The sequence below is a fragment of the Mobula birostris genome, chromosome 25, assembly GCF_030028105.1.
Source record: "Mobula birostris isolate sMobBir1 chromosome 25, sMobBir1.hap1, whole genome shotgun sequence".
In the NCBI taxonomy this organism is placed as follows: domain Eukaryota; kingdom Metazoa; phylum Chordata; class Chondrichthyes; order Myliobatiformes; family Myliobatidae; genus Mobula; species Mobula birostris.
In genome coordinates this window covers 47,703,290-47,715,291 of record NC_092394.1, presented here as the reverse complement: position 1 = coordinate 47,715,291, position 12,002 = coordinate 47,703,290, and the positions used below count along the sequence as shown (strand labels likewise).

The 12,002-nt window shown below is 45.0% G+C and overlaps 1 protein-coding gene across 1 annotated transcript in view; it reads right to left on the bottom strand.

Annotated features, from left to right (window-relative positions):
* LOC140187524 (GAS2-like protein 2A) overlaps positions 1 to 12,002 on the bottom strand; it is a 46,505-nt gene that overhangs the window by 28,568 nt on the left and 5,935 nt on the right. Inside the window, exon 2 of the mRNA XM_072242883.1 lies at positions 6,182 to 6,423. Coding sequence (XP_072098984.1) covers positions 6,182 to 6,423 — 242 coding nt within the window. The remainder of the gene's footprint in view (positions 1 to 6,181; positions 6,424 to 12,002) is intronic.

Sequence of the window (12,002 nt, the reverse complement as noted above, 5' to 3'; positions counted from 1 at the left end):
GCTGGAATCCAATGAGGCTGTCAAGAGGACACTGGGTAGGCAACATCTGCAAGGCCATAGAGAAAGGACCACGGGGACTGAGCTAGTGAGTCGCTTTAGTTGAGAGCCAGGATAGTCAAGATGGACCAAACTCCTTCTGTAGCGCAACTATCTCATGATTTTAGGAATGGTACAATAAGAAAAAGCTTCAGTCACGAGGGACTAAGAAAGGCAGGAAACTATTACTTAGAGCAGAAAAGGTCCATGCGATAGTAGTGAGCAACGTGGTTTCTGATAGGGGACATATGAAGAACCCCTCTTCCCCTGGAGTCTCAGGTCAGAGGTCACAGAGATTAGCAAAGAAACCCAAGGGCACTCTTCCAATAGCAGGCGAGTCTACGACTAGAGGGCACTGACTCAAGGATGTTGCTTCAGAACAAAGATAAGGAGGAATTTCTTTCACCAGAAGGTGATGAATCTGTAGAATTCATTGTCGCTGCCCTGTCCTTCTCTTACTAGTACACAGGAAGAGGCTAAAGAGCAAAGTTCCAGAGATTGAGACAACAAAGAGGTGGCCACAGGAGGCAAAGAAACTGCTAGGGAATTGTTTCTAGTCAGTGGATTGGGCCATGTTCGAGGAGTCATCTGTGGATCTGAATGAGTACACCGTGGCTGCAACGGACTTTATTAAAAGAGCTGCAGATGAGTGTGTCCCCCCAAATTAGTTCAGAGTCTTCCCCAATCCGAAGCCCTGGATGGACCACGAGAACCAAAATCTGCTGAGCACCAGACCAGGGCATTCAAGTCTGGTGACCATAAAAGTTACAGGATGTCCAGGAAAGATCTACGGAAAGCCATCACACAGGTGAAGTAGCAGCTGTGAATCAACGAAGGGTGCTCAACAGTTGCAGCAGGGCTTAAATAAATACAATCACCTCTTATAAAATTAAGTCAAGCACATTAGAGACCAAAGAACTTCACTTCCAGACGTGCTCGATGCCTTCTATGTTCACTTTGGAGGAACCATCACAAACTCCCCCAGAGATCCTAGGATTTCAGCCTGTAAGGCCGACGTGTGAGCAGCCTTCAGGAGGGTGAATCCACAAAATGCATCCAGCCCAGACGGGGTACCTGCCACATACTAAAGACCTGTGCTGATCAACTGGCTGGTACGTTCACTGAGATCTTTAACCTCTTACCTTGGCAACGTGTGGTACCCACTGCTTCAAGCAGGCTTCCATTATACCAGTGCCCAAGAAGACCGTGGTGACCTGCCTCAATGACTATCACCCAGTAGCACTTACATCCACTGTGATGAAGTATCTTGAAAGCTTCGTGATAAAGCACATCAGCTACTGCTTGAGGAGCAACTTGAATTTGCTCCAATTTGCCTACTAGAGCAAAAGATCCACATCAGATGCCATCTGATTGGCTTTTCATTCAACCCTGGAACATCTGAACAGCAAGATGCAGACATCATGATGCATTTTATCAACTACAGCTCAACATTCAACACCATCATCCTCTTAAAACTAATCAATAAACTCCAATATGTTGTCCTCAATACCTCCTTATGCAATTGGACCCTCAATTTCAATTGCAGACCCCAGTCAATTCAGATTGGCAACATCATCTCCTCCATGATCTCCACCAGCACAGGTGCACCACAAGCCCCCTGCTCTACTCGCTTTACACTTATGACTGTGAGGCTAAGCACAGCTCCAATGTCATACTCAAGCTTGCTGATGAGACCGCTGAGGATCTGAGTGGCTACACTAGGATTGTTATAGACTTTATTAAAACAGCTGTGGATGAGTGTGTACCCACAAAATCATTCAGGATTTTCCCCAGTCAGAAGCCCTGATGAACAATGAAATCTGGAACCTGCTGAGAGCTGGGTCAGAGGCATTCAAGTCTGGAGATCAAGAATGCTACAAGAAGTGCAGATATGATATCCAAATAGCCATCTCTCGGGCGAAGTGGAGGTTGTGGACTAGACTGGAATCAATGAGAGATGCTCGACAGCTGTGGCCGGGTTTGAATGCCATAACCTCCTACAAAGCTAAATCTTGCAGCATAGGGGACAGCAGAGCTTTGCTTCCAGATGAGCTCAATGCCCTCTATGCTCGCTTTGACCACCAGAACAGGGAGGAACCATCATGCACCCCATGTCCCCTGATGATACTTTGGTCTCAGTGTCTGAAGATGACATGCGGGTTACCTTCAGGAAAGCAAATCCAAGGAAAACATCCGGTCCAGGTGGAGTAACCTGGCCGAGTACTGAAGACCTGTGACAACCAACTGGCTGGTGTGTTCACAGATATCTTCAACTTCTCGCTGAGAAGGCATTGAGCTCATCTGGTACTCACCTGCTTCAAGCAGGCTTCAATCATACCGGTGCCCAAGAAGAGCGTGGTAATCTGTCTAAAAGACTATCGCCCAGTGGCACTTACATCCACAGAGGCTGGAGTTGAAGAACATCAGCTTTTGCCTGAATGGCGACTTGGATCACTCCAATTCACCTACTGAAGCAATGGGTCTACAGCAGAAGCTATCTCATTGGCTTCACACAACCCTGCAACATCTGGACAGCATAGAAGCATACATCAGGATGCTCCTTATTGATTACAACTTGGCATTTAACACCACCATCCCTTCAAAACTGATTGATAAACTCTAAGACCTGGGCCCCAATACCCCCTTGTGCAACTGGATCCTGGTTTTCCTCACTTGTAGACCCCAGTTGGTTCCAATTGGGACAAACATCTCCTCCACAATCTCCATTAGCACAGGAGCACAGCAGGGATGTGTACTTACCCCCTGCTCTACTCACTTTACGCCTGTGACTGTGTGGCTAAATACAGCTTCAACACCATATACAAGTTTGCTGACGACACCACTGTTGTGGGCTGTGTCAAATGTGTTGATGAATCAGCATACAGGAGCAAGATTGAAAATTGGGCTGAGTGATGTAATAACAACAGCCTATCACTCAATGTCAATAAGACCAACAAACTGACTGTAGGCTTCAGGAGAGGGAAGCCATGAGCCAGTAATCACTAGAGGATCCGAGGTGGAGAGGGACAGTAACTTTAAATTCTTGGGTGTCACTATCTCAGAGGACCTGTCCTGGACCCCAGTCAGTTTCCTTCTCCTGAAGTCAATAATCAGCTCCTTGGACTTTCGGACATTGAGTAAGAGGTTGCTGTTTTCGCATCACTCAGCCAGGTTTTCAGATGAAATGCAACAGTGAGAAAAGCATGACAGCGCCTCTACTTCCTCAGGAGTCTGTGGATGTTCGACATGTCATCGAAACCTTGCCAAACTTCTATAGGTGTGTGGTGGAAAGTGTGCTGACTGGCTGCATTATGGCCTGGTACAGGAACACCAATGCCTTTGAGTGAAAAATCCTACAAGCGGTACTGGATTCGGCACAGTTCATGACGGGTAAGACCTTCCCAGCCATTGAGCACATCTACATGAAACGTTGCCATAGAAAAGCAGCATTCATCGCCAAAGATCCTCACCAACAGGCCATGCTCTTTTCTCACTGCTGCCATCAATTAGAAGATACGTGTCTCAAGACTCACACCACCAGGTTCAAGAACAGCTACGACCCATCAACGTTCAGGTTCTTGAGCAAAAGGGGATAATTACACTCATTTAAGAACTCTGTTATATTGATATTTCAAGCTCGTTATTTATTACTATTTATTTATATTTGCATTTGCACAGTTTGCTTACAGTTTACAGTTACTGTTCTATAGATTTGCTAAGTATGGCCACAGAATAAGAATCTCAGGGTTGTATGTGGTGACATGTATGTGCTCTGATCATAAGTTTTACTTTGAACTTTGTCATAGACCAAAGAAAAAGTGGTGACAGATCAGTATATAGGAGGGAGATTGAAAACCTGGCTGAGAGATGCCAAAACAACAACCTCTTACTCAATGTCAGAAAGTCCAAGGAGCTGATTATTGATTTCAGGAGAAGGAAACATGAGGTCTACAAATCAATCCTTATCGGAGGATCAGAAGTGGAGACAGATAGTCACTATAAATTGCTAGATGTTATTATTTCAGAGGACCTGTCCTGGGCCCAACATGTAAGTGGAATTACAAAGAAAGTACAGTGGCACCTCTTCTTCCTTAGGAGTTCGCGGAGATTCAGCATGACATCTAAAACTTTGACAAGCTCCTATAGATGTGTAGTACAGAGTCCATTGACTGGCTGTGTCTCAGCCTGGTATGAAAACACCAATGCCCTTGAACAGAAAACCTTACAAATGTAGTGGATTTAGCCCAGTACATCATGGGTAAAGCCCTCCCCACCGTTGAGCACATCAACATGAAACACTGCTCCGGAAAAGCAACAACCATTGCCAGGGACCCCCACCACCCAGGGCATGCTCTCTTCTCACTGCTGCCATCAGAATGAAGGTACAAGAGCTTCAGAACTCTCAACCTTGAGGGGTCAAGAACAGTTACTACCCCTCAACCATCAGGCCCTTGATCTAAAAGGGGACAACTTTACTCACCCCATCATTGAAATGTTCCCACAAACAATGGGCTCACTTTAAAGGACTCTTCATCTCAGGTTCTCAATATCTATTGCTTATTTATTATTATTATTTCTTTTTACACAGTTCTACATTCCGGTTTAGTGCATTGGTTGGGCAGTCTTTCGTTGATTTTGTTATGGTTAATATTCTATGGATTTATTGAATATGCCCAAAAGAAAATGAACCTCAGGGTTACATATGGTGACATATAATATATGTACTTTGATAATAAATCACAAGGCGGGAGGAGAGATAGCAGCGGGCCGTGCGTGCGCAGCTCTCCGGTGAAAATGACATTGTATCCGTTAAATAGGGGCCATGGACAATTTTGATTTGATGGAGACAGACGTGAAAGCACAGAGGAACATCTGGAGAAATTTCTGAAACACAAGTTTGCTGCTGTAGTTACTGCGCGGTCGAGAATCTTCCCGAGGGAAGGCCTCAAAATCCCCGGCTTTGCCTGCTGTTGGTGACCGAGATTGAGGTTGAATCGTTCAGATACAATGGTACTCGGTGTCAGAGAGCTGATCGGAGGCACGAAGTTTTTGGACGACTCAGAGTCGGACTGTGGTCGGGCATGGCAGGGAGAGTTTTTCTTCCTTCTCCCGTCTGCGTGAGATGTGGGACTTTTGAGAGACTTTGAACTATTTACTGTGCCCATGGGCTGTCCTTCATCAAGTTATGGTATTGTTGCACTGTTGTAACTATATGTTATAATTATGTGGTTTTGTTAGTTTTTTTCCCAGTCTTGGTCTGTCCTATATTTTGTGATATCACACCGGAGGAAATATTGTATCATTTCTTAATGCATGCATTACTAAATGACAATAAAAGAGGACTGCATGTCTTCATAATCTAATCTAAATCTACTTTGAACTTTATTGCCACACACAGCTGTGGGAGCCAAGTCACTGGGTATTCCTAAAGCAAGAAGTTGATAGATGCTTGATTAGTAAGTGCATCAAAGAATACAGGGGGAGGTAGAAGAATGGGATTGAGAGGGAAAATAAATCAGCCATGATCGAATGGTGGAGCAGACTCGATGAGCAAAAGGCCTAATTCTGTTCCTATGTTTTGTTTTCTTGTGACTGACGAGGAGATTTGGTTTCACAGTTCAGTGCGCTGCTTGTCACATGGTGCTGGTAAGACATTAAGGTTTCAAAGAGGAATCAGGAACAAAGTCAGTCATGCAACTGAGAAACAGTCCCTTCAGTCCACTGAGCCTGTGTCGACCTTCAATGATCCACTTATGCTAATTCATTTTACTTCTCCCCACACTCCCATCAACTTCTATCACTCACCAAGGGCAATTTACAGTGGCCGTTTGACTATCCTACCGATCCGCGCCTCTTTGGATGCAGCAGGAAACCGAAGCATCCAAGGGAAGCCCATAGTCGCTGGGAGAATCTACTCAGACAACCAAGGTCAAGATCAAACCCAAGTTATCGTGGCTGGGAGGCAGCAGCTCTATTACATGTGCCTGTGGAACCACACGGAAAGAGCAGAGAAGTGGGACTAATCAGATGGCTCATTCAAAGGACCAGTGCAGGTATCCTCAGAACAGCTGTAACTGTAAAGAGTACATCGTACCCTACACTTCACGTGGAGCGTGGCCTGAACATTCATTCACAACTCACTCACCATCTCATCTAGGTTTTTGAAGTCACACAACTGCCTCTGTGGTTTGGGTTTGGGAGGGATAACTTCAGCAGGTAGGTCCATCTCCTCACGGATTTCTTCCTCAATCTCCTCCTCCATCTGAATGAGGACAGGAGCCAACATGCCAAACTTGGAAGCTCTCCTGGCCACCTCCAGCAGACACAGCACAAAGTTCTTCTCATTCTTCCTCAGAACCAAGTCCTCTGTCTCGAACATGAGCACGTCTGCAATGAAAACAAATGCATGACAATTTAGTTACAGGCAGACAAGGAATCAATGCAAAGAACTGGATTTGTGTCATGGTTTTAACAACCTTGAGGGTTCAACAACGTTTTTAAACCAGATAAGAATAATCTTAAGTGTAGCTACTGCAATAATAGTTAAAACAGTCGATTTGAATATAGTCTGTAAAGAGATAACTGATCAGTTGCTTATTGAAATTAATCGAGTACCCGAGTGCAATGGAAGCATAGGACAAACAGGCTGCGCAGGTTGGCTGTGTGGTTAAGAAGGCATATGGTGTATTGGCCTTCATCAACCGAGGGATTGAGTTCAAGAACCGAGAGGCAATGTTGCAGCTATATAGGAACCTCGTCAGACCCCACTTGCAGTATCATGCTCAGTTCTGGTCACCTCACTACAGGAAGGATGTGGAAACCATAGAAAGGGTGCAGAGGAGATTTACAAGGATGTTGCCTGGATTGGGGAGAATGCCTTATGAGAATAGGTTGAGTGAACTTGGCCTTTTCTCCTTGGAGCAACGGAGGATGAGGGATGACTTGATGGAGGCGTATAAGATGATGAGAGGCATTGATCGCTTGGATAGTCAGAGGCTTTTTCCCAGGGCTGAAATGGCTAACACGAGAGACCGCAGCTTTAAGATGCTTGGAAGTAGGTACAGGGGAGATGTCAGGGGTAAGTTTTTTTTACGCAGAGAGTGGTGAGTGCGTGGGATGGGCTGCCGGCGATGGTGGTGGAGGCGGATATGATAGGGTATTTTAAGAGACTCCTGCACAGAAACATGGAGCTTAGAAAAAAAGAGGGTTATGGGTAACCCGAGGTAATTTCTAAAGTAAGTACATGTTCGGCTCAGAATTGTGGGCCGAAGGGCCTGTACAGTGCTGTAGGTTTTCTTTGTAGGCGTTGGCTTGAAAGTCCCATTTGAAAGGACAACCTCTGCCAGTGCAGCAATCCCCCAGTAGTCCACTACGTATTCAGGGCAGCACAGTAGCATAGTGGTTAGCACAATGCTTTACAGTACAGACGACCCGTGTTCAATTCCCGCCACTGCCTGTAAGGAGTTTGTATGTTATCCCTGTGACCACGTGGGTTTCCTCCCACAGTCCAAAGACCTACCGGTTGGTAGGTTGATAGGTCATAGTAAGTTGTCCCGTGATTAGCCTAGGATTAAATTGGGAATTGTGGGCAGTGTGACTCAAAGGGCTGGAAGGGCCTATTCCACTCTGTATCTCAATAACTAAATAGAAATAAAAAGTCTGTCGTGTGCAAGGGAAACTCTAGAGTACTAGCTGCTTTCCTTGCTTTTACCTGTGTCCTGCCTGGGTGATTTCCTAGGAAGAAGTAGTGCAGGTTCTGAAAATCTAGGGCAATACACATTGTGTGCTGGAAGACTCTGAAGGCAGCTCTCGGCCCAAAACATCAACTCTTTATTCCCATCCACAGATGCTGCCTGGCCTGCTGAGCTCCCCCAGCACCTTGTGTGATTGCCTAGTACTTCGGGATTAGAAAGTTCTAAATTCATCTTCTTTCAACAATACATTTTATGTATATCATTGGGGTAGCAAGACATCAGAGACAAATGTCATCCTGTCTGATGCAAAGTCACTGACCTGAAATGTCAGCAACACACATCAAAGTTGCTGGTGAACACAACAGGCCAGGCAGCCTCTCTAGGAAGAGGTACAGTCGACATTTTGGGCCGAGACCCTTCGTCAGGATTTCAAATCTCTTACTAGCTCTTCCTTCAGTTAGTCCTGACGAAGGGTCTCGGCCTGAAACGTCGACTGTACCTCTTCCTAGAGATGCTGCCTGGCCTGCTGCGTTCACCAGCAACTTTGATGTGTGTTGCTTGAATTTCCAGCATCTGCAGGATTCCTTGTGTTTGAGACCTGAAATGTTAACACCATTTCCCTCTCTAAAGACATGCCTGACCTATTGAATCTTTAGGATATTACACATTTTATTTTATTTATTAATAAAGTTGTTACTTATTGCGTACAGGAAGTGGCCATCCAGCCCACTGCCCATCCTAGCTCCTATCTCTCCTGTTCCCTTCTCCTTATTCTTCTGTGGCACTGCAGTGCCAGTCAGCTTCCCCTCGGCTCATCTGACAGTTCCCTACACTGAGGGGTAGTTTACCACAGACAATGAACCTGCCATGAAGCCTTTGGGGTGTGAAAGTGGTACATCTGGTCTTCCAGCAGAACACATGTAGACAGAGAGAAAACATGCAAACTCCACAAAGATCACACTGGAAGTCAGGATCAAGACTGGTCACTTGAGCTATGAAGTTCAAAGTACATTTATTATCAAAGTATGTATACTATGTTGAGATTCGTCTCCTCACAGGCAGCAATGCTAAGTTTTCACCACTCTACCACTGCTCGCTGATGGGCATGTCACAAGAATGCTGCAGGAGAGGGCTAAGACCACTCCAGCAGGGTCTTCATTATGTCTCTGATCCTCCAAGAGATCACAACCTTGTCGGAGGGTTTGGAGACTTGCGTGCCTTAGTGACCCAGAGAGCTTTGTTGGCTGGAGTCAAGGCTTTATGCTTTGGCTCTTGGTAGAGGTCACTCTTGCCAAGCAGGTCAAAGGGTAGAGGACAGACTGGTGGTCCACCAGATCTCTGGGTTTTAGGGTTCAGCTCAGGGCTAACAACCCTGACTGGTCAAAAAACACAAATTGTTACAGAAACAGCAATAAAGAATCCTTGTACATCTGAGTGTGACGGTATTCCTGAGTCTCCACCCGGGACTTGCGTGACTGACAGTAGTGAAAACTGAGATGAAGCTACTGACATGACAGAGGAAGCCCTGAACACCGCTATAGTTGGAGGACTTTCATTGCTGCCCTAAATGCCAGAGGTGTAACAGGCGGTAAGTACACTCTCTCTGATCACCGGGCTAATCCTTGATATGACTCTCAGGAACAGACCTTTCATTCAACGTGTCTGCTCTGATCTGCAACTAGTACCACCTTCAATTACACCAGACCACAATCAACAGCTTCACACAGAGAACAGAACCTCTCAAATGGAAAGGCATTTGGAACTGCTCAATCCACAAACCAGGTGCACCCTCCCTTTCCCGAAAGCCTGAGGGCCTCCATCTCGCAATAAGTGACTGGAGATATTTTCCAACCAACAGGGTGACGTCTTTGCTAACCACCATTGCTTCAGAGATCTAAATACTTCATACAAGTGGACAAGAACATCAGGAACAAAAATAGACCATTCAGCCACTCAAATCACGTCTAATCCATAGCATCATTAAAAACCCACATTAAGCCATTCGGCCCATTACATCTGTGCTGATATAAAAGCTCTAGCCCAGCTTAAACCCATCTTTCAGCACTAGGTCTGTGGCCCTGCAGGCTACAGAGATCCAAGCGTAAATCTAAGTACTGTGGAAATGTGGTGAGAACTTTGACCTCTGCCAGCCTGTCACGCAGGGAATTCTGACCCCAAAACCATCTGTGCAAAGAGGATTCTCTTCACCTTCCCTCGGATCCTCTCACTACTTACTTTCAATCCTCTTGACCCTTTCACTTGGGGAAATTTTAGTGAACCTACTCAGGCCTCACACATTTTATTCACCCTGGTCAAACGTTCTGCTGTCCCAAACAGAATAACCCTGACCTTTCCTCAGAGCCACAATTTTCCAATTCAGGCACAACCTTGCAAATCGTCTCTCCATTCTGCTCAGGGAGATCACATCCTTCCTGCAGTTAGGTGACCAGACTTACGCATGGCTTGCAAGCTGTCACCTAACCAGAGTCATAGGTTCTAACAGTATGGAATCAGCTCCTTCGCCCCAGTGAGACCATACCAACTACCTTTAACTATTCATTGATTTTGTTATGGTTATTATTATTCTATATTCATTATGTATGTCCACAAGAAAATGAACCTCAGGGCTGTATACGGTGACACATATGTACTTTGATAATAAAAACCTACAGTCAAGATGGCGCCTGCATACAACACTCCTTTGGTTGACATCTTCTGGATAGATCACGAAACCATATATTTCACCTCTTTTATGTCTTTTACTTTTGTTTTTCATCTTGGATATGATTCTGGAACTGTTGGAGCCTGTGATTTGCAGTTTGGAGATCGTTTGGGTGTTCCAGAGCTCTGCGCTCCCTGAGAAGATTCCGGGAGGCAGAGGCACAAACCCCATGGTGAACGGGCTGCGGGACGGGGCGCAAGCCGAGGTTTAACTCCATTTCACCGAAAAGGACGAGGCAACTGCAGAAGGAGACCACCGACTGCCTGCCTTTTGATCGCCCTGTTACCAGAGAGGGGAGAGCCTGCCACCGTGACCAGAGAATGTTTCTGCATTTTGGATATGGACTTGCACTATAGACTTTTTCTTCTGTCTTATAGGTTTTTACATTCTGTGGTTTTTTGCCCGATCTTTCTCCTTTTTTGTGCGGTGGGGGTGGACGTGCCTGTTCCATTATGTTCGGATTTTTTGTGTGGTGATGAAGGATTTGGGGGTTGACGTGCCTATTCCATTTTTGGTCAATTTTATTGTGCAGAGAGGGGGGATTAGGGGTTGATGATTGTGCTGGTTTTCTTTTCTTTCTTGGTTTCATGGCTACCTGGAGAAGAAGAATTTCAGAGTTGTATACTTTGATAATAAATGAACCTTTGAACCTTTTGAACCTTAACGTTTACTTTGAACTATTCAGCATACAGGAGCAAGATAGGACATCTGTTTCGGTGATGCTTCAACAACTTCTTTTTATTGTACTTGTGCATATGACAATAAATTGGTTATTGTTATTCTTTCCACATTGCCAACATCTCCCCCAGCCCTTCCACCCCCAGATCCACTCGTATACAGTACAGAGCAACTTACAGTGTAGAGAGTTCTGCCCTAAACTCCCTGCTCTTATATTCTGTGCCTCAGCTACAAGTGGAAACATTCTGTTAGACCTTCTTAACCAACATGTTGACCCATCTCACTCCCATTACAGATCAGTGGACATATTCTCCAAAGTCCCTTGTTTCCTTCATTGATTCAATATCCTCCCATTTACTGCACATTCCCTCGCCCTGATGGGTCTCCCCAAATGCATTATGATTCCACTTGATATTGGTTGATTACTGTCACATTATAAAATGCAGTGAAAAGTTTGTCTTGCATAATATTCTTATAGATTAAATGATTATACAGTGCATTTAACTAGAATAAGATATAACAAAAACAATGCCAGATCATAATGTGGTAAATTGTGAAGCCAAGCATCCATCTTATCATACAAGAGGTCCATTCACGAGTCAGATAGCAGTGGAATCGAAACAATCCTTGAATTTGGTGGTATGTGCTTTCAGGCTTTTGTACTTCAGCTGGATAGGAGAGGGAAGAAGAGAGAATGTCTGGGGTGGGAGGGATGTTTGATTATACTGACTGCTTTACTAAGGCAGCAAGAATTATAGATGAAGTTAAGTTCAAATTTATTATCAACCATACACACGTATATCACCAAACAAAACAATATTCCTCTGGACCAAGATGCACAATATAGCACATATAACTCACACAACACACAA